Raw genomic sequence first — 22,652 nt, 5'->3', positions numbered from 1 at the left:
TTTTGAGACAGAGTTTCTCTTTCTTTCTCTCGCCCAGGCTGGAGTACAGTGGTGCGATCCAGATCGCACCAACCTCACTGCAACCTCCGTCTCCTGGGTTCAAACAATTCTCCTTCCTCAGCCTCCTGCGTAGCTGGGTACAGGCATGTGTCACCACACCCAGCTAATTTCTTTGTATTTTTAGTAGAGACAGGGTTTTACCATGTTGCCCAGGCTGGTTCTCGAACTCCTAACCTCAAGTGATCGGCCCACCTCAACCTCCCAAAGTGCTAGAATTACAGTCCTGAGTCACCACACCTGGCCCCACTTTTGAATTAGGTTGTTTTGTTGTTAAGTTTCTGGATGTGAATTCCCTTTCAAATATATGATTTGCAAATATTTTCTCCCATTCTGTGAATTGCCATTTTACTCTATTGGTAGTGTCTTTTTACGCACAAAATTTTTTAATTTTTATGAGATCCAATTTGTCTGTTTTTTTTGTTACCTGTGCTTTTGGTGTCATTCCAAGAAATCATTGCCAGAAATAAGCTTTTAAAGTCATGACGAAGTGGCTCCTGGTTTAAAATTCTCAGAGGTGGCCCTAATTGCTGCCTGGTTACGTACCCTATTTCTCTCTTTTTAATTTTTATTTTTCTAAAGTCAGGGTCTCTCTGTCACCCAGGCTGGAGTGCAGTGTTGTGGTGTTGGCTCACTGTAACCTCCGCATCCCGGACTCAAGTAATCCTCCCACCTTTGACTCTTGAGTAGTTGGGACCACAGGCATGCACCACTGCTCTTGGCTAATTTTTGTATTTTTTGTAGAGATGGGGTTTTGACATGTTACCCAGGCTGGTCTCAAACTCCTGGGCTCAAGTGATCCCACCTGCCTCGGCCTGCCAACGTGCTGGGATTACAGGCGTAAGCCACAGCGCGGGCCTTCAAACCCTACTACATCTGCTGTGGATAACATGGGTCTCTCTCTTTATTTTATTGGTCATTGGGAATGAAGCACCTGAGTGTTGGATCCTCGCCTTCCAGCTGGCCTTGGGATGTGCAGAGATTAGAAGCAGCAATTCTATCTTCTTTGAGCCAGATGGTGTCTGCTTCTATGGAAATGGCCTAGGGGACTAACTGGCCATTCTGTCCTGGGTCCAGTTGTCAGGTTAATTCCTATGACAGTTGCTATAGCACCTGACTCTTTGATATTCACTCTCAGAATTGCTCCTCAGAAGTGCCTTGTGATGAAACAATGTCGTTTTTATTTTTTATATTTTTTTATTTTATTTTATTTTTTTAGTTTATTGTGGCAGAGTGTCACTCTGTCACCCAGACTAAAGTGCAGTAGCGTGATCTCGGCTCTCTGCAACCTCCACCTCCTAGGTTCAAGTGATTCCCATGTCTCAGCCTCCCAAGTAGATGGGATTACAGACATGTGCCACCACACCCAGCTAATTTTTGTATTTTTTAGTAGAGACAGGGTTTCACCATGTTGGCCAAGCTGGTCTCGAACTCCTGACCTCAGATGATCCACCCACTTCGGTCTCGCAAATTGCTGGGATTACAGGCATGGGCTACCACGCCTGGCCGGGGTTTTTTGTGGTTTTTTTTTTTTTTTTTTTTTTTTTGTTTTTTTTTTTTTTTTTTTTTTTTTTTTTTTTTTTTTTTTTGTTTTTTTTTTTTTTTTTCCAGACGGGCTTTCACTCTGTTGCCCAGGCTGGAGTGCAGTGGTGCGATCTTAGCTCACTGCAACTTTCACCTCCTGGTTCAAGCAATTCTCCTGTCTCAGCCTCCCGAATAGCTGGGATTACAGGCACATACCACCACGCCTGGCTAATTTTTGTATTTTTAGTAGAGACAGGGTTTCATCATATTGGTCAGGGTGGTCTTGAACTCCTGACCTCATGATCCACCTGCCTCAGCCTCCTAAGGTACTGGGATTACAGGCATGAGTCACCGAGCCTAGCCTAGGGTTTTTAAAATTTATTTATTTTTGCTTATTTGTTTGAGATGGAGTCTTGCTCCCATCATGCAGGCTGGAGTACAGTGGTGCAATCTTGGCTCACTGCAACCTCCACCTCCCGGGTTCAAACGATTCTCTTTCCTCAGCCTCACGAATAGCTAGGATTACAGGCGTGTGCCACCACCCCTGGCTAACTTTTTTTTGTATCTTTAGTAGAGACAGGGTTTCGCCATGTTGGCCGGGCTGGTCTCAAACTCCTGACTTCAGGTGATCCACCCACCTCAGCCTCCCAAAGTGCTAGGATTACAGGTATGAGCCACTATGCCCAGCCAGGTTTTTTTTTTTTAATATTTATTTGTTTATTTTTGAGGCAAGGTCTTTCTGTGCTGCCCAGGCTGGTCTCAAACTCCTGGCCTCAAGCAATTCTCCTGCCTCAGCCTCCTGAGTAGCTGGCATGTTCCCCTGTGCCTGGCATGGTGGGGTTTTTAAAGATGGACAGGTCTCTGAATACAGGAGTGGATCTTGGGCAAAGCCAAAGAAGTTTTTTGTTTTTTCTTAACAGTATCACCTCTGCCAAGGCAATTATCAAGGTGAGAAGCTTTTTGTTTTTTAATGGTTACATTCTGACTTGATCATAAATTCCTTGAGCACAGGAACCAGGACCTTCTTTGATTTATTTTTATCATGGCCTAGTAGTTGGCATTCTCTCAGTGTTTGCCAAACAGCACTGGTAACAAACACAATGGAGGTGGCTCAAGGCACAAGTCCAATTTGTAAAAGTCAATATTATAGACTTTTCAAAATGGTATCGTTTTGGTTTTATCTTTAACCACAGTTAGTCCTCATCAGGACCTCCTGTTGAAATGAGAAATGAGATTGTTGTTTGTCAAGTATATACCAGGTATTAAACTCTAGAAAATTTTCTTAATTGGTTAAATCTTGTCAACTTTATTGTTTTTATACTCCACAGTATTTTAGAGGACTTTAGCTCAACCTCTGGTAAAATATGAATTAATGACATTTTATAGAAGCTGAACTAATGAAATTTCACTGACTGTGTGAAAATAAAAGTGAAACCCAGATGGGTGTGGTGGCTAACGCCTATAATCCCAGCACTTTGGGAGGCCAAGGCAGACAGATCACTTGAGGCCAGGAGTTTGAGACCAGACTGGCCAATATGGCAAAACCCTGTCTCTACTAAAAATACAAAGAAATTAGCCAGGCGTTGTGGCACACACCTGTAATCATGAATTCAGAATATTAATCTTACTGCTTCCTCCTTAATTTTTTTGTCTAATATGGGCTAGGCACTGTTTCATACTTATTTAAAATAACAACAAGGCCTAGCATGGTGGCTCTCGTCTGTAATCCCAGCACTGGGATTACCACCTGGGAGACCGGAGGTGGGCAGATCACCTGAGGTCAGGAGTTTACGACCAGCCTGGCCAACATGATAAAACCCCATCTCTACTAAAAATTCAAAAATGATCCAGGTGTGATAGCACATGCCTATAGTCCCAGCTACTCAGGAGGCTGAGGCAGGAGAATCGCTTGAACCTAGGAAGCAGAGGTTGCAGTGAGCCAAGATTACACCACTGTACTCCAGCATGGGCAACAGAGAGAGACCACATCTCAAAAAAAAAGCAAAACCGTTATTTTGTAAATTTTTCTCATGATGCAGGGATGGCAGAAATAAATATTCTCCATTTGTGGTAAGGACACTGGCATCGTGAGTGAAAGAGCTGAGCCTTAAGCTAAGTCTTCTGGCTCCAGATTATTCCTTTCACAGTGTTATACTAGAACTTCATAGTCCTTAACTAGTGTCTATCCAGTCTGAAGAGCTTTTCTTTAGAACATTATTTTGCTCATTGATTCACATATATTAGTCAAACATCCGCTTCCTGTCAGGCACTGTGCTGTTAGCCCTAGGAGATATCTCACTGGAGTGGGTAATAGTTCAGTGGATAACCAAACCTCTGTGTGAGTATGTTATCTTTACTACAGGTGGGTATCAATTTGGGAAAACTTGAACCGTCTTCTGGTTGCAGATCCCTGATTTTTTTTTTTTTTTTTTTATTTGTTTAAGAGTTTTGGGTAATACTTAAAAAAATATATATGACTAAGTTATGTAACATTTCCAACTTTAAACAGCATGTTTTGCTCTTATAGGATACTGATTTTCTACAACTCTAGTTGTGGCTATATTGAGTTATGCAGTTCTAAGTGCTCCTGGGCTTCAGATCTGTCAACTCATACACACACACACACACACACACACACACACACACACACACGTATATATCGGGTGCTCCTGAGGCACCTAACCCCCCTTCCCACACACACATGTATATATCAGGTGCTCCTGAGGCACCTAACCCTGTGCTGAATAAGAAACCTGGAAGCTGGGTCTCAGCTTGAAGAGACACACAAAAATAGATCACTGAGTTACCATCTGTTAAGGACATTGGCTTGGGTTGAGAAGCTTTGCCTCTGACTAGGTCTGTGACCTGTGACTGTGGACAAGTGACCTAACTACCCTGAGCCTTTATGTAACACCCCAAGGGATGCTGATGATGATACAGTAGTGTTTACTTAAAAGCAGGCTGTAATGATTAAATGAGATAATTCACGTAGAGGACTGAGCAGAGTGTTGCCTATGTAACTTATAGTGATAAGAAATACAAGTGAACCCTAATTTTAACAACTGGGGAAAATCCGATTTTCTCTGGGTCAAAGTGTATCTAACTTTAGATTTCCTCTCAGCTCATAAACATACACAGTTCTGATGTCTCATCTACTCTGCAGTCAAGGAACGATGCTCATTCAGAAAGGGAGGTTGTGACTCATTTACTCAGCACATTAACCAAGTACCTCCTGGTTGCATATCTCTGTGAGGAATATACAAAAACAATTTACCTTAAGTGAACTCAGAGAGAGAACTTAAAAGGGAGGGGTATTAACATTTCATGAGCACTTAACTATGTGCCAGGCACTATGCTAGTCCCTACTGTTTTATCTCTGATTCTTACAACTGTCTTGTGAGGAAGGTATCAGCCTCATTTTAGCAAATGAGAAAAACAAAGGCTCAGGGAGAAAATAACTTGTCTAGAGTTACAAAATAAGTGGCAGAGCTGAGATTCAAACTCAGCCATCACATTCCTCTGTGCCATGCTAGTTTTTAAGGAAAAAAGTTAAGGAACATTTTATGACAAAGGGCAGCCTCTTGGATGACCCGTAAAAGTTTGTGCCTGTGGTAGTACAAATCCCATTTCACTCTTAAAAAAATTTTTTTTCTTTAATTTAAGAAACAAGGTCTCCTTCTGCCTCCTAGGTTGGAGTGCAGTGGTGTGATAATAGCTCACTGTAGCCTTGAACTCCTGGGCTCAAGTGATCATCCTGCCTCAGCCTCCCAAGGAGCCAGAACTACAGGCTAGCTACATGCTACCACGCCTGGCTAACTTTTAAATTTTTTTGTGGTGATGGGGTCTCACTATATTGTTCAGGCTAGTCTCAAATTCTTGGCCTTAACTGTTCCTCCTGCCTCTGCCTCCCAAAGTGCTAGGATTGCAGATGTGAGCCACCACTCCTGGCCTCCATTTTGTCCTTTTTAAAAAATGAAACCTGATAATCTTTTAAAAATAATTGAAGCTTAAAATCCAACAAATGAACAAAATATCCTTTTTATTTAAAAATAATGGAAGAGGCCAGTGCGGTGGTTTATGCCTATAATCCCAGTACTTTTGGAGGCTAAGGTGGGCTGATCACCTGAGGTCAGGAGTTTGAGACCAGCCTGACCATCATGGTGAAACCAATCTCTACCAAAAATACCAAAAAAAAAAATAGCTTGGTGTGGTGGCGGGCGCCTGTAATCCCAGTACTCAAGAGGCTGAGGCAGGAGGATTGCTTGAATCCGGGAGGCGGAGGTTTGTAGCAAGCCAAGATCACACCATTGCACTCCAACCAGGTGACAGAGTGAGATTCCGTCTCAAAAAAAAAAAAAAAAAAAAAATAGTGGATGAAAATGTGAAAAAGTAGAAATAGCTGACTCTAGAAACTCCACTCAAATATGTGTCATATCTGGGCACAGTGGCTCATCCCTGTAATCCCAGCACTTTGAGAGGCCGAGGTGGGTGGATTGCTTGAGCCCAGGAGTTGGAGAGCAGCCTGGGTAACATGATGAAACTCCATCTCTACAACAACAACAAAAAAAACTAGCTGGGTATGGTGGCTCATACCTGTAATCCCAGCTACTCGGGAGGCTAAGGTGGAAGGATTGCTTGAGCTTGGCAGGTGGAGCCTGCAGTGAGCCAAGATTGTACCATTGCACTCCAAACTGAGTGCCTGAACAAGACTTGTGTCTCAAAATATTTTTATGTGTGTGTTTGTGTGTGTGTTTGTTTGGAAATTGTCCTGTGTCTAAGGCCTAGTGCAGCGTGTGGAACATAATCTTAGTAGCAAATTGGTGAATTTAAACTATCTTCCCAGGCTGCCAACATTACATTTCACATTTGACTTAATATATATTCTCAAAGCCGGGCATGGTAGCTATGCCTGTAATCCCAGCACCTGGGGAGGTTGAGACGGATGGATCACCTGAAGTCAGGAGTTCTAGACCAGCCTGGCAAACATGATGAAACCTCGTCTCTACTAAAAATTTAAAAAGTAGCTGGGCGTGGTGGCAAGTGCATGTAATCCCAGCTACTTGGGAGGCTGAGGCAGGAGAATTGCTGGAACCTGGGAAGTAGAGGTTGCAGTGAGCCGAGATCACACCATTGCACTCCAACCTGGGCGACAAGAGCGAAACTCCATCTCAAAAAAAAAAAAAACAAAAAACATATATTCTCTTTTGAAAACATACATGTCATTGTCAAAGACATGGGGAAACAAATGTCTTATGTGTTTCTTATAGGAGTATAAATTGGTACATCCTCCCTGGAGGGTATTCAGCACTATCTCAAAGTTACAAATATGGATACTTTGACCCTGCAGTTCTACTTCTAGGATTTATACTAATGATATAGTCAAGCAGTCTTGAAGGTAGAGAACACAGCTACTGGGTTCCAGGAATAGGGAGAGACTTTTCAGCGTATATCCTTTTGTTGTTGTACCTGTTGAATTTTGAGCCATGTAAACATGTCACTTATTTTTTTAAAAATTCATAAAATTGTTAAAATTTCTGAGATGATGATTATTCTAAGGACCATTCACACCTCAATTGTGAATGTCCTTAATTCAGATTGCTTTCCTTTTTGTCCTCTACTGAGATCCGAAGGGATTGGACCTTTCACATCTTTTATTTTGTAATTCTTTATTTATTTTTGAGATGGGATTTCTCTGTGTTGACCAGGCTAGTCTTGAACTCCTGGCCTCAAGTGATCCTCCCGTCTTGGCCTCCCAAAGTGCTAGGATTACAGGCATGAGCCACCATGCTTGGCCTATTTTTTTCTGTATTAACACAGTACTGTACTAACACAGTACTCACTATGGAAAAGGTGGCAAGTACATGTAATTATTTTTAAAGCTTAAGAACTTTGTCCATAAGTCCACTGTTCAGAGACCACTACAGCTAATATTTTTGACCTCTTCTTTTTAATCTACTGATATCAAATAAATTCAGTTTTTTTTTTCTTTCAGACAGGATCTCGCTCTGTTGCCCAGGCTGGAATGCTGTGCCATGATCTCCTCTCACTGCAGCCTTGACTTTCTAGGCTCATGAAGTCCTTCCACCTCAGCTCCAGAGTAGCTGGAACTACAGGTGCATGCCACCACACCCAGCTAATTTTTAAAATATTTTTTGTAGAGATAGGGTTTCATTCACTATGTTGCCCAAGCTGGTCTCAAAATCCTGGGCTCAAGCAGTCTGCCTGCCTCAGCCTCCCAAAGTTCTGGGAATACAGGCATGAGCTACCACACCTGGCCACTTATATGTTCAATTATGTATACAATTTTACATCCTGCTTTTTTCACTTAACATTATGTTATGTAATTGAAATGTCTATGTAAGCAAAATATTTGCAAAAATATTATTTTTAATGGCTCTGGTAATCTATTATGCAAACATACCAGTTTACTTAACCAGGGAATGGGCGCTTAACTGATCCCTCCTGGGTGAGGAGAGAAAGAGACATTAAAATCATGGAGCCTTTTGGAAGGTTAGGCAGATCTGGGTTAGGTACCCTAGAAGGGTATGTGAGCCAGGCAGGCCAGGGCTGAAGGACTCTAAGAATCAAAGGCTTGTCTTCTTGCCTCAGTCCAAGCCCTTACTACCTTACCATCCTTATATGTGCCCTGGGCTTCATTTACACTGAACTCGACACAGTGAATTACACACTTGTTCCTTGTGCTGTATCTACGTCCTCCCTAGCATTCCTTGTCTTCAGGTACTATGTACACACTGCTGTCAGTTCCTAGTACACTCAGTTGCCTTGTTGTTTTATTTGTCTGTGTATCCCTTTAGACTGAAGAAACGTTTTATCTCTGTATCTTGAATGTCTGGCAGGTAACAGGATCTTTAATTAATCTTTGAAAGTAGGAGTGACGTTGAAAGAGTAGATAGGAAGATTAGAGGGAACCAGAGACCACCAGTGCAGCCCCAATGAAAAGAAGCCAGTCCTGTCAGCCTTCTCTGTTCTTCTGATCCTATATTTGAGGGCCAGATCTCTGTGGGCTAGCCTAGGGACCTAAACACCACTTTGACTTTAAGATCTCAAAGCTGGTTTCTGTGTGTTCCAACTTCCAATAAACTTATTCAGAGTTCTTTTCATTCCAGCTTTCTATGAGTGTGATGTAGACATTCTTGGAATGCAGGTCGCATCTCTGCCTACATGTGGTCCAGTAGCAGTCTAATGAGCAGCACAGACAGGCTCAGGCATGCTGGGGTTCCTGGCAGAAAGCTTCCGTGTGAATAAGCATATGTCCACAGAAACAAGACCTCTGCTGGGATCATGCCAGTTATTTATCACCTAAATTCATAATCTTGATAACGAAGATTAATGTTTCTAGGTGCCTCACTACACCCTGGTCTAGAAATTCTTGGAGTTAAAGGAGCAGAGAAGGCAGATTATTAATTCCTACAGTTCTCTAGAACCTGAGAATTGAATGTAAGAATGCTATAGAGAGATTTCCTCGTGAGATCAAGTTCTCTGGTGGTTCCAGCAGGGATATTCAACTCTTGTGTTCTCTTTCTTGCTCAGTTCCTATGAGGTGGGCCAGGGCAAGTGGACCAAAGGCCAACTCTGGGAAGGTAATAGTATTGAAGATGCTGGGTCAGTCAACTTCAGCCACCAGGCTCTGTGTTCCTATAGGATCATTAAGTGCTGCAAATCTGCCTTAGTCCCAGCACCACATGTGTCACTCTGGACATCTCAAAGTTAGGACTGTTCTTCAAAACTAGGTGTGAACTTATTTCTTAAAATTATCAGCTGTGTTCCAGCTGGACCAAGTGCTGATTGATCTGAATTCAGCAGATTTGTCCTTTACCCTCAAGTTTATTTGACCTCTCTGTAGTCCCTGTGGATTGTATCTGGATAGGCCCTAAGGTTTCTGTCCTTGTAGAATACTGTATTGTGTTGGTATGGCTTTGTGCTATTGATAGAGCTGTACCCTCTTCTAGATCTGGGTTTCCAAAACTCTGTTAATTAGAGAATCATCAAGGGCAGAAAGTGAGGGCTACGTTAAAAACATACAGATTCTTCAGCCTGATCTGGGTCCAGATCCTATTTAAATATCTGAAGGGATCTGGGAACCAGATCTTTGGAGGGGTGGGAGGATGCTTTGTTTAAGAAAAACAGGCAAAGCCAGGCATAGTGGCTCACGCCTGTAATCCTAGCACTTTGGGAGGCCAAGGCGGGCAGATTGCCTGAGCTCAGGAGTTCAAGACCTGCCTGGGCAACATGGTGAAACCTCGTCTCTACTAAAATACAAAAAATTTGCCAGGAGTGACGGCATACATCTGTAGTCCCAGTTACTCAGGAGGCTGAAGCAGGAGAATTGCTTGAACCCAGGAGGTGAAGGTTGCAGTGAGCCAAGATTGCCCGTCTGTACTCCAGCCTGAGTGACAAAGTGAGACTCCATCTCCAAAAATAAAAATAAAAACAGGCAAAAGCAACAACAAAAAACAGGTGAGTCTGATGGAGTCCCTTGTTTAGAATTCCTAAAATTAATCTACTTGCCTTTATTTAGCTCCTATACTAGACTCCAAGGCCTCAACTTGGTTTTGTTCTTCTTTGTAACTCGTCCACAGTTGGTAGCACCAGACCTCAAATGTAGTTGGCACTGGAAAACACTGGTTGAATGAATAAATGGATGAGTGATTAATTGACTCTGCACTCATTTCAAAGAGCATAAAAGTTACAATATTGCACAATAAATTTGAGGGAAGACAAAGACCAGGTATTTAATTTTGTAAAGCAGCATGTTAATAGGGTAACATAAGAGTTGCTCAAGAGGCTGGACGCAGTGGCTCACGCCTGTAATTCCAGCACTTTGGGAGGCAGGCAGATCATGAGATCACAAGGTCACGAGATCGAGACCAGCCTGACTAACATGTTGAAACCCCATGTCTACTAAAAATACAAAAATTAGCTGGGCATGGGTGTGGATGCTTGTAATCCTAGCTACTTGGGAGGCTAAGGCAGGAGAATCACTTGAACCCAGGAGGTGGTGGTTCCAGTGAGCCGAGATTATGCCATTACACTCCAGCCTAAGTGACAGAAGGAGACTCCATCTTAAGAAAAAAAAAAAAAAAGGAGTGAAAAGAGTGCTCATGTTGTGTCACGAAGTCTGAATTTGGCGCTGTGTGGTGTCCTGGCCTTAGGCAGTCCTCTAATGTCCCTGGCCCAGTATGTTCATCTGTAAAATGGCATGAGGATGAAATGCAGTGATAGATGTGAAATGCTTTGAAAACTAGAGAGTGAATTCTGGTCAGGAGAAAAGAATGGTCAGGGTAAGGTCAGGCACAGAACTAGCCACAACAAGATTTCTCTGTGGTCAGGTCAAAGTCTGTAGCTTCTACAGGGACCGTGGGAAATTTTAGCAGGATGGCAATATAGGTATACTCAGGACCTGATTCTCTTTCTGCCTAGTTCCTGAGCCGATCAGGAACCTCTATCTTTTGGGCCACTGTCCCAGTCCTGGTAGGCCCATATGGTTCTGTAGTCGCTCAGTAGACAATCCCTAGGGGAAGCTGCTCATTTCTGCCATGCCACCTTGGGGTGCTGAGGTTCCTGTGCACAGGGGTAGGAGAAGGTGAGGAGAGATGGCTCCAGGGATGAGAATGCAGCTCTGAGGCCCAAAATATGTTACAAAGAAAAGTTGGTGACCAGCCAGCCTGGTAGTTGACCAAAGTCGGTCATGCGTGGCTTTACTCACTCACTTAGCAAATATTTGAGTACCTATTAGGATGAGGCTCTACAGCCTGGGTGGGGACCACATGAGGTCTGCTAAGAATTATAAGGAGAGTGATATGGTCCGCCTACAGTTGGGACATGCAGGCCTGTCTCAGTGCCTGGCCTGGCAAAGGCTGTCACTCCCTGCAGACTCTGAGTTGACCTGTTACTGCCCCTTAACCATTCCTACTCCAACACCTACCTTGATCCTGTTTATCCCCGTATACCTATGTGTAGGAGTATGGGCTATGTACCACTTTATTGGGTCCAGGAAGTGGGGTGGCAGTGGACCAGGATAAATGGTATGAAATGTGTGCCTCTCCAACAGCAACAGCCCTGTCCTGCCTTGGTAAGTCCTCCAGGTCACTGTGTTATTTCATAGGGCCATCTCAACCCTGTAGGAGCCCATGATACTCTCACTTTTCAGGTGAGAAAAGAGATGCAAATCATCAAGGGATCTACCATGGCCATATGGACAGTCAGTGATGGAATCAGAACTTGAACTCAGAACTTTCAGGATTGAGGAAAACTGGAACATGGGGGTAAAGTTTTATATACTATTATTCTTTTGACTGAGTGCAAAAGTAATACATGTAAAGGCCGGTTGTGGTGGCTCACGCCTGTAATCCCAGCACTTTTTGGGAGGCTGAGATGGACAGATCACCTGAGGTCAGGAGTTCAAGATCAGCCTGGCCTACATGACGAAACTCCATCTCTACTAAAAAATACAAAAATTAGCCGGGCATGGTGGTGGGTGCCTATAATCCTAGCTACTCAGGAGGCTGAGGCAGGGAGAATTGCTTGAACCTGGGAGGTGGAGGTTGCAGTGAGCCCAGATTGCACTACTGCACTCTAGCTTGGGCGACAGAGCGAGACTCCGTCTCAAAAAAAAAAAAAAAAAAAGAAAGAAAAAAAGTAATACTTGTAAAAACGTTGGTTTTTTTAAACTTAGAGGACTTAGAAAGTATAAGTCATAACCTTCGCCTCCTGGGTTCAAGTGATTCTCGTGCCTCAGCCTCTCAAGTAGCTGGGATTACAGGCATGTGCCACCACACCCTGCTAATTTTTGTATTTTTAGTAGAGATAGGGTTTCATCATCTTGCCCAGGTTGGTCTTGAACTTCTGACCTCAGGTAATCCACCTGCCTCGGCCTCCCAAAGTGCAGGGATTACAGGGTGAGCCACCATGCCTGGCTGGTAATTCATTTTAGATACTTGATTAGTGTTTGAATTTTAAGGCAAACATTCTTCATTGGTGGTGCTCTGTACTTCTGTTGCGTCATGTCAGGAGGCTGATGTGACTGATACGACTTTATGGTTGTCTTTCCAAAATCTATATGCATAATTCTTAATTTTTAAAGTTTTTTTTAAAAAATCAAACACATAGTTTGGGTACTTAGGATTGTTGAGCTGGAATAATGAGGAAAGACAGTAATGTGGCCCTCAAAAGTGGGCTTTATCCTAAGACAGAGAGAGCACATGTAACATAGAGGAGGAACGTCAGGGAGAAGGTCCTGGAGCCAAGGCCAGTGCACAGCACTGGTGCTGCCAGCAGCCAGCTACCCTTCTGGGACATTATGTAAAATGATGTAACTGAGTGAAAAAGTGGTGGTGAACCAGCCTCCTCTCCCTGCTCGAGTCACTAAGCTGCATCGTGGTGAGGGATGCTCATGAGGCCGGATCTCTGAGTCCACCGTGTGAAGGAAGGACACTTTCTGGGTCTGAGAAGGCTGTAACTTTTTGATCCTTGTCTTCTCATACTCTGGAAGTTGACATCAGGACGACCCTCTGGTGTTCCAGTGGTAAGTCCTAAATTTGTGAAGGGGTTACCTGTTTCGGAGATACTAGTAGGTTAAGATGACCTGGAGAGGCATAGTCTAAGAGCTGGAAAGGGCCGGCCAGGACACCGGGGAGTCCAGTGCCTCATTTTACAGATGAGAAAATTATGATCAGTAGAGGGGAAGGGAGGTTCCCAAAACCACCTAGCAAGCTAGAGGCCGAGTCCAGCATCCAGGCCTCCAGTTCTCTAACTGTGGTAGCCAGCCAACATTTCCTACTTAAAATTTCTGAGATGATGAGGGTGGCCAGATAAGGCTCCTGACAGATTCTTAATTTGCATCCAGAATTTCTGGGTATCCCTTGGTGTTGGTTTTGTCCTCTCTTGTTCAGCTCCTCTTTCTTGTTCAACCCATTCTTTGACTTGAAGGTGATAGTCAACAGTGGTCTGTTTATACCAACATTTAGTGGCCAGTTTAGTATGTAGTGGTACAGTAGTTTGAATACAGAGTGTCATGAGTCCCAGTCTCAGCCCCACATTAGTCAGCTAGCCGAAGTAACTTGCAGTTTCCTAAAGAAACTGGACCAGATCAAGATTGCCCAAAACATAGTATCAGTGTGCCTCATTATTTCAGGTGGTATGAGAGTAAACAACTTTTCCTTCATTACATTTATATTAATCTTTTAACTTATGGTAAGTATTACAGGCTCTCCATTTACAGCAGTGACATAAACCTCTTTAAATGTACTGAGGCTACAAAGTTGATATATTTAGATAAAATAAGGTAAGTAGTATTCCGGTGTGGCATAAGAGGGAATGAAAAAGACTGCAATATGGAAGACCTTGGACCAGATGATCTTTCTGATCCTTCTTAGCTTCCTAGCCTTTCATTAGTTACAGGAATTTCTTAATATTCTGGTATATGGGCCAGGCGCAGTGGCTTACTCCTATAATCCCAGCACTTTGGGAGGCCGAGGCGGGTGGATCACCTGAGGTCAGGAATTCAAAACCACCCTGGCCAACATGGTGAAACCCTGTCCCTACCAAAAATACAAAAATTAGCCGGGTGTGGTGGCGGGCACCTGTAATCTCAGCTACTTGGGAGGCTGAGGCAGGAGAATCGCTTGAACCCAGGAGGCAGAGGTTGCAGTGAGCTGAAATTGTGCCACTGCACTCCAGCCTGGCCGACAAAGTGAGACTCCGTCTCCAAAAAAAAAATATTCTGGTGGTCGGGTGCGGTGGCTCACACCTGTAATCCCAGCACTTTGGGAGGCCGAGGCGGGTGGATCACGAGGTCAAGAGATCGAGACCATCCTGGTCAACATGGTGAAACCCCGTCTCTACTAAAAATACAAAAAATTAGCTGGGCATGGTGGCGCGTGCCTGTAGTCCCGGCTGAGGCAGGAGAATTGCCTGAACCCAGGAGGCGGAGGTTGCGGTGAGCCAAGATCGTGCCATTGCACTCCAGCCTGGGTAACAAGAGCGAAACTCCGTCTCAAAAAAAAAAAAAAAAAATATTCTGGCATATGCCAGTCACAACCTTCCTGCCTTAGCAGATTGACCTGCCAATGTGGAGCCTGTCCATTAGAGGACAGCCTGAACATTCCATTTAATTGAGCATATATTTATCACCTGGTTTCATTATCGTAGGAGAATCTAAAGACGAGTGAGACAAGGTCCTGGTTCCTGTAGCAAACCATCTGGAGGCTGCTCTGTATTTGTGGAGTTTGTGTATCTGTGTGATATATTCTGGACCATCCAGAATATATCTCATCCAGAAATGAGAAATTTCTGGATTACTGCCCTCTGGGTAGAGCCCTACAACTCTTGTCTTCTGCAGCTCTTTGGGAAGTCTGCCCAGGGGTTCAGTCATAATCAGCTCTGGAGCTGAGAGAAGATGGGAATGTTGGCATGGAAGCTTGGGGGAGAGGGCTGCAGAAATGGGCAGTCAAGAGTTCTCTGCCTTTTAGGATTTCCCTGGAGAGAGTCTTCACTCAGAGCTTCGCTGACAGCCAAGGATGGCAAGCAAGGGGCCCTCGGCCTCTGCCTCCCCTGAGAACTCCAGTGCAGGGGGGCCCAGTGGGAGCAGCAATGGCACTGGCGAAAGCGGAGGGCAGGACAGCACCTTCGAGTGCAACATCTGCTTGGACACAGCCAAGGATGCCGTCATCAGCCTGTGTGGCCACCTCTTCTGGTCAGTACCTCTGCTGCCACCCCAGAAAACACATTGCCAAGTTTGGAAAGCCTGTGGCCCTGGGCAGTTTGGAGCAGGATGCTTCCTGCCCACTTTGGGAACACACTCAGGCTCAAGGGACAAGAGACCTTAGTTCCCATCTCAGCTCTGCTACCAATGAGCTGGGTGACCTTGGGCAAATCCTGTCTCCACTCTGAGCTCCTTCTCCCCATCTCTAAATTAATACTTACCATTTAATGAGCCCTTACTACCTGCTACTTGCTGTGCTGAGCCTAGAGGCAGTATAGCATAATGGTTCTGAGCAAGGACGGTGGAACTGGACTTCCTCCTGAAGCTTGACTCTGCCACCTTCCTATTTGACGTTGGGCAAGGTACTTACACACATTCTGTCTGATTTTAGAGGTTTGTTTGCATGTATTAAATGACTCGAAATATGTAAAAGGCTTAGAAGAGCGCATAGCTTGCAGTAAATACTATGTGTTATCTATGACTGTAATTATTACTATATTTTATGTTTATATATAGATATATACACACATCAAAATGAAGTGTCAAGGTCAGTGTCTGTTCCAGCCTTCATGGTTACAGGAGCCCTTTCTGGCTCTGAGAACCTAGGTGAACATTGTTTTTGTTTTTTTTTTTGAAACAGCCTCTATCTCTGTCACCCAGGCTGGAGTGCAGTGGCACGATCTTGGCTCATTACAACCTCCAGTTTCCAGGTTCAAGCGATTTTTCTGCCTCAGCCTCCCGAGTAGCTGAAACTATAGGTGCCTGCCACCACACCTGGCTAATTTTTGTATTTTTAATATAGTCGTAGTTTCACCATACTGGCCAGGCTGGTCTCCAACTCCTGACCTTGTGATCTGCCCACCTCTGCCTCCCAGAGTGCTGGGATTACAGGCGTGAGCCACTAAGCCCAGCCGATTTTTGTTTTCTTTGTCTTGAGATTTTGAGCTGAACCTTGAAGTGTCCATCAAAAAATGCTAGGTAAAGCGAAGGGTGTGTGTGTCACCCCAAGGCAGGCAGTTCCTGGGGACAGGCACATGCACTGTTGGACTCATCTGAGACCCTTGAAGCTACTGTATACCTCTTACAGCACTCTGGATGAGGGCCTGGGAGTGTTAGGAAAAAGAATGGTTATGGGAGCATTGGGCCAGATTATCAAACCCAGATTCAACTAAAAGGACATAGAGAAAATGAGTTTTTTTGAGCAGATAAATCATGTGAAGAAAAGGCCATTTAAACAATATTTAAGGGATTTTAAGTTGGCAACAGCATAAAACATCAATTTATTGGTGAATAAATAGAATGGGACAGAGATTTTTATTCTTGAGGCTCTTGACCTAATCATTATTCTGTGTAAAAACTGTTGTGATCCATGCTCTCCTAGAAATTCAGGATATTTCAGGGTATCATAAAACCAGGACTTGAAATGATTGACAAAATTGAGATTTAAACAACAGGTTACTCCTGATTTGATTATATGAATGTATCAAATTAACGCACGTAACATAAAAAATACGTGCAGCTGTTATGACTGGGCTCAGTGGCTCACATCTGTAATCCCAACCCTTTGAGAAGCCTAGGTAAGAGGATCGCTTGAGCCCAGGAGTGGAAGATGAGTCTGGGCAACATAGTGAGGCCCCACCTTTATAAAAAAATCTAAAAACTAGTCAGGCATGGTGGCGGTGCCTGTAGTCCTAGCTACTTGGGAGACTGAGATGGGAGGAAGGATTGCGCCCAGGAATTCAAGGCTACAGTGAGCTATGATTGTATCACTGCACTCCAGCCGAGGCAATAGAAAGAGACCCTGTCTCTTAAAAATATATGTATATTCTGGCTGGGCGCAGTGGCTCATGCCTGTAATCTCAGCCCTTTGGGAGGCTGAGGTGGGAGGATCACTTGAGGTTAAGAGTTGACCAGCCTGGCCAACATGGCAAAACCCCATCTCTACTAAAAATCAAAAATTAGCTGGGTGTGGTGGCATGTGCCTGTAATCCCAGCTATTCGGGAAGCTGAGGCGGGAGAATATCTTGGACTTGGGGGACAGAGGTTACAGTGGGCTGAGATCGAGCCACTGCATTCCAGGATGGGAGATAGTGTAAGACTCCATCTCAAAAAAAAAAAGTGTGTGTGTGTGTGTGTGTGTGTGTGTGTGTGTGTGTGTGTAATATATATGTATTTATTAAATTTTAACATGTATATGTATTATATATATTAAATATATATATTTAAATATATACAGCTATTGTGTATCTTTTTGTGTGTGTATGTGGAGACAGTCTTGCTCTGTTCCCCAGGCGGGAGTGCAGTGGCGCAGTCTCGGCTCACTTGGCAACCTCTGCCTCCCGGGTTCAAGCTATTCTCCTGCCTCAGCCTCCCTAGTAGCTGGGACTACAGGCATTCACCACACCTGGCTAAATATTTTTTTTGTATTTTTAGTAGAGGTGAGGTTTCGCCATGTTGGCCAGGCTAGTCTCAAACTCCTCACCTCAAGTGATCTGCCCACCCCGACCTCCCAAAGTGCTAGGATTACAGACGTGAGCCACCATGCCCAGCCCTGTATCAATTTTTTTTTTAAGGCAGAACACCATTGGGAAGAACACAGACTCTAAAATGAAACAGATGCTTCACATCTGGATGTTGTGTCCCTGGGCAAATATCCTAGCTTCCTTGTACTTTGGTTTCCTCATCCATAAGATGGAGATAATGGCACTGCCTCATAGGTTAATGTGACCATCCAGTGACATTAAGAAATGACATCCAATGTCATTTCTTAATGTGACATTAAGAAATGAGCTATTCAGCTACAGCCCAGCACACAATACAGTCATGCAGCATGTAACAACATTTCTGTCAATGATGGACTACATAAACAACAGCAGTCCCATAAGATTATGATGGACCTGAAATATTCCTATAATTTAGTGATGTCATACCTTTTTTATGTTAGGTATGTTGGATTTTTGTTTGTTTGTTTGTTTGTTTGAGACAGAGCTCTGTTGCCCAGGCTGGAGTCCAGTGGCATGATCTTGGCTCACTGCAACCTCTGCCTCCCAGGTTCAAGTGATTATCCTGCCTCAGCCTCCTGAGAAGCTGAGATTATAGACACATGCCACCACACCTGACTAATTTTTGTATTTTTAGTAGAGATGGGGTTTCATAATGTTGGCCAGGCTGGTCTCGAACTCCTAACCTCAGGTGATCCGCCTGCCTCAACCTCCCAAAAGTGCTGGGATTATACATGTGAGCCACCGCGCCTAGCCTGGTTTTTGTTTTCTTTGAGATGAAGTCTCACTGCATCACGCATGCTGGAGTGCAGTGGCACTCCAGATCGAGTAGCACGATCTCAGCTCACTGCAACCTCTGCATCCCAGGTTCAAGTTACTCTCATGTTTCAGCCTCCCATGTGGCTGGGATTACAGGCATGTGCCTCCACACCTGGCTAGTTTTTGTATTTTTAGTAGAGACAGGGTTTCACCATGTTGGCCAGGCTGGTCTCAAACTCCTGACCTCAAATAATCTGCCTGCCTCAGCCTCCCAAAGTGCTGGGATTACAGGTGTGAGCCACTGCATCTTGCCGCTATATGTTAGTTATGTTTAAATACACAAATACTTACCCCTCTGTTACAGTTGCCTATGATATTTACATGCTATTCATGTTTGTAGCTTAGGAACAATAGGCTATACTAGGTAGTAGTAAACTATTCTAGGTTTGTGTAAGTATACTCTGTGATGCTCACACAATGATGAAATTGCCTAATGACACATTTCTCAGAACTATCCCTGTCGTTGTCTGTCGTTGCTTAATAAATGGGAGGAGTGGTCATTGTTGTAAATTCTGAACTTTCCCCTGAGGGTCATTCGTTCACCTCCACTTCTCCCCTGTAGCCTTTAAGGGAACTTGCCAGTGGAGATCTGCCATAATTTGGGGTGTTCTCCACTCAGTTTAGAATGATTTTGTAGGATTAATGTTGGAGTCAGATGTGGTGTCCAGGAAGATTGTGTGTCTGGTTTGTGAAGCTAAACTGTGGTTCAGGAATTGGAAAAGGAACTATCCTTTGAGTTCAGAGTGTACTCAGCTAAAGATACTTGGTATGTGAGGTACAGAAGCCATGTCTGCATTTTTCACTGTCCTTGCACGCAGTAGATGCACAGTAGATATTTGTTGACTAAATAAATGAAAGAAAGAAATAAAAAATGTGGGCCAGGTGCCATGGCTCACACCTGTAATCCCAGCACTTTGGGAGGCCAAGGCAGGCAGATCATCTAAGGTCAGGAGTTTGAGACCAGACTGGCTACCATGATGAAACCCCATTTCTACTAAAATTACAAAATATTGTCCAGACATGGTAGTGCATGCCTGTAATCCCAGCTACTCAGGAGGCTGAGGCAAGAGAATCGCTTGAACCCGGGAGGTGGAACTTGCAGTGAACCAAGATCATGCCATTGCACCCCAGCTTGGGCAACAAGAGCAAAACTGTCTCAAAAAAAAAAATTTTTTTTTTTGAAAAAATTTAAAATGTAGAATTGAATAGTTTTCTTTCAATTCTATAAATATTTTTTTTAATGCAGTGTTAGATTTTAGAAAGGGCAGTGAGTTAGAACTCAGGAGACTTTTTTTTATTAAATCCTGATGCAATTCATTTTATGTTTGAGCTTTGGTTTCCTCATTTGAAAATGGAGAGATTGGACAGCAGCTCTCTAAGTTAAAAGCAGCCCTTTCTGTCAAGTAGCATTCCCATACTTTCCATTACTTAAAGATGCTTTTAGAGTAGACGTGAACTTTTAAGCTGCTTCCTGCTAGGAGAATTCTCAAGGATGAAGACAGCCTGAAGATTTTGTTAAACATCTATGAACTACCTGAGAGTCCACACATCCCTTGTGAGCCTGACGAGGCTATGAACCCACTGAAATTGAGTGTAAAATACTGTGTGGTACATGTGAATGTGAATGCCCCCATTACTTTTTTCGCATAGGGGGTTCCGAGCTGTTATTGGATTCCTTCAAATGCTATAATTCTTACAGGTTGATTTGTAGAGAAGCTGGGTCTATGTGGTCTGAGCCCTGGGGATTTCATGTATACTGAGATCCCAAAGGCAGAGACTGGGTTCTTATCTCCATTGCATCATTTTTTTTCTGTGATTTTAGCCCAATCTTTTCTAATTTCCAATACCAGTAATCCCTACAGAACCTCAGTGGAGATGCAGTGCTTCATAGTTTTCTCCTATTTTCTCATTCTGCTACTACAACCCTACCTATCAAGTGTTTCTGCTAATGAAAGCATTTTTGTTCATTTCCCCCTTTCTCCTTCTCCTTGATGACTGGTTGCCCTGGGGACTCTGGCAGTTGGCCGTGTTTACATCAGGTAAGATACGTCTCATTTTACTTTGTCTTTCATCAGCTGTGGTTGCACAAGACAGCTCTCATCTCAGGAGACTGCTGTCAGAAGCTGCAATCTGCCCTGCTTGTGGGCCCATTTGCTTACTTACCCCCAGCCTTCTTTACGTACCTGCCCACTGACAGGCGCTTGATGAAATCGAGATGGTCCTAACTCTGCCACAGATGGCCTTTGTGGGTCTCGGTTACTCATTTATAAGTTGGGGCGGATTGATAGTATGTTTGGTCCTTTTTATTTTTGAGATTCTGCTTCTATTAAAACAGCACCTCCTATTATATCACAGTCCCCGAGCCCTTAAAGGTTTTGAAAATATTAGGAAGGATAAAACTTTTTTGGTATCAACAAAGAGCTTTTATGAGGAGGGAAAAGTCTGTTTCCCTGCTTTAGCACCTGCTTGGTGAGACAGAGCTGGGCCTGGCATTCACAAGTGGCTGTGAATAATCGCAGTCAGCTGAATATCTCCATGGTCGTCAGCAGTAGAGTACCACACTCAAAGGTGGCCTGGGAAAGTAGGGGAGGACAGAAGTTCCAGACTGCTAAAGCCTCAGAATCTGGATGGGAGAAAGAAGGTGGGGACAGGGCTGCACATTCTGTCCCCAGCAGGACCTGGTAGAACATATTGACTGTGAGTTTTTGAAGAACACATAACACATAAGTTTTGGAGCTGTGAACAGTAAAAGTAGGAAATAAAATAATTCAATGCTGCTGTCTCCTCAGCCCTGAAGTCCTAGATTCTTGTTTATAGAATGTCGATAAAAACACGTTTTGGCCGCACGTGGTGTCTCACACCTGTAATCCTAGCACTTAGGGAGGCCAAGGCAGGTGGATCACTTGAGGCAAGGAGTTTGAGAACAGCCTAGCCAATATGGCAAAACCCCATCTCTACAAAAAATACAAAAATTAGCCAGGCATATTAGTGTTCTCTTGTAATCCCAGCTACTTAGGAGGCTGAGACACAAGAATTGCTTGAACTTGTGAGGCGGAGGTTGCAATGAGGCGGAGGTTGCAATGAGCCGAGATCGTGCCATTGAACTCCAACCTGGGTGACAGAGCAAGACTTTGTCTTAAAAGAAAAAAGAAAACACATTTTTATCACCTTAATTTTTTTTTAGATGGAGTCTTACTCTGTTGCTGAGGCTGGAGTGCAATGGCGAGATCTTGGCTCACTGGAACCTCTGCCTCCCAGGTTCAAGTGATTCTTCTGCCTCAGCTTACCAAGTAGCTGGGATTACAGGTGCATGCCACCACACCCGGCTAATTTTTTTTTTGGATTTTTAGTAGAGATGGAGTTTCACCATGTTGTCCAGGCTGGTCTTGAATTCCTGACTTCAGGTAATCCACCTGCCTCAGTCTCGAGAGTGCTGAGATTATAGGTGTGAGCCACCGCACCTGGCTGAAACAAAAATTTTTAAACAGTGAAAGGGCCTGAGGCCGGGCGCGGTGGCTCACGCCTGTAATCCCAGCACTTTGGGAGGCCGAGGCGGGTGGATCACGAGGTCAAGAGATCGAGACCATCCTGGTCAAAATGGTGAAACCCCGTCTCTACTAAAAACTGCAAAAAATTAGCTGGGCATGGTGGCGCGTGCCTGTAATCCCAGCTACTCAGGAGGCTGAGGCAGGAGAATTGCCTGAACCCAGGAGACGGAGGTTNCACGCCTGTAATCCCAGCACTTTGGGAGGCCGAGGCGGGTGGATCACGAGGTCAAGAGATCGAGACCATCCTGGTTAAAATGGTGAAACCCTGTCTCCACTAAAACTACAAAAAAAATTAGCTGGGCATGGTGGCGCGTGCCTGTAATCCCAGCTACTCAGGAGGCTGAGGCAGGAGAATTGCCTGAACCCAGGAGGCGGAGGTTGCGGTGAGCCGAAAATCACGCCATTGCCTCCAGCCTGGGTAACAAGAGCGAAACTCCGACTCAAAAAAAAAAAAAAAAAAAAAAAAAAAGAAAGGGCCTG

At 44.1% G+C, this 22,652-nt stretch overlaps 1 protein-coding gene across 2 annotated transcripts in view; it reads left to right on the top strand.

Moving 5' to 3' along the window:
• RNF185 (ring finger protein 185) overlaps positions 1-22,652 on the top strand; it is a 44,816-nt gene that overhangs the window by 10,395 nt on the left and 11,769 nt on the right. The window contains exons 2-4 of one of the 2 annotated variants that reach the window (XM_017499553.2): positions 11,753-11,867; positions 15,072-15,295; positions 20,645-20,663. In XM_017499553.2, coding sequence (XP_017355042.1) covers positions 15,120-15,295; positions 20,645-20,663 — 195 coding nt within the window. In that variant the 5' untranslated portion in view covers positions 11,753-11,867; positions 15,072-15,119. The remainder of the gene's footprint in view (positions 1-11,752; positions 11,868-15,071; positions 15,296-20,644; positions 20,664-22,652) is intronic. The other variant, XM_017499552.2, reaches the window with a different exon arrangement.

Source organism: Cebus imitator, unplaced genomic scaffold, assembly GCF_001604975.1.
Source record: "Cebus imitator isolate Cc_AM_T3 unplaced genomic scaffold, Cebus_imitator-1.0 Scaffold258, whole genome shotgun sequence".
NCBI classification, from domain to species: domain Eukaryota; kingdom Metazoa; phylum Chordata; class Mammalia; order Primates; family Cebidae; genus Cebus; species Cebus imitator.
Note: the sequence above shows the minus strand (reverse complement) of the source record. Positions and strands in the feature narration are given on the sequence as shown.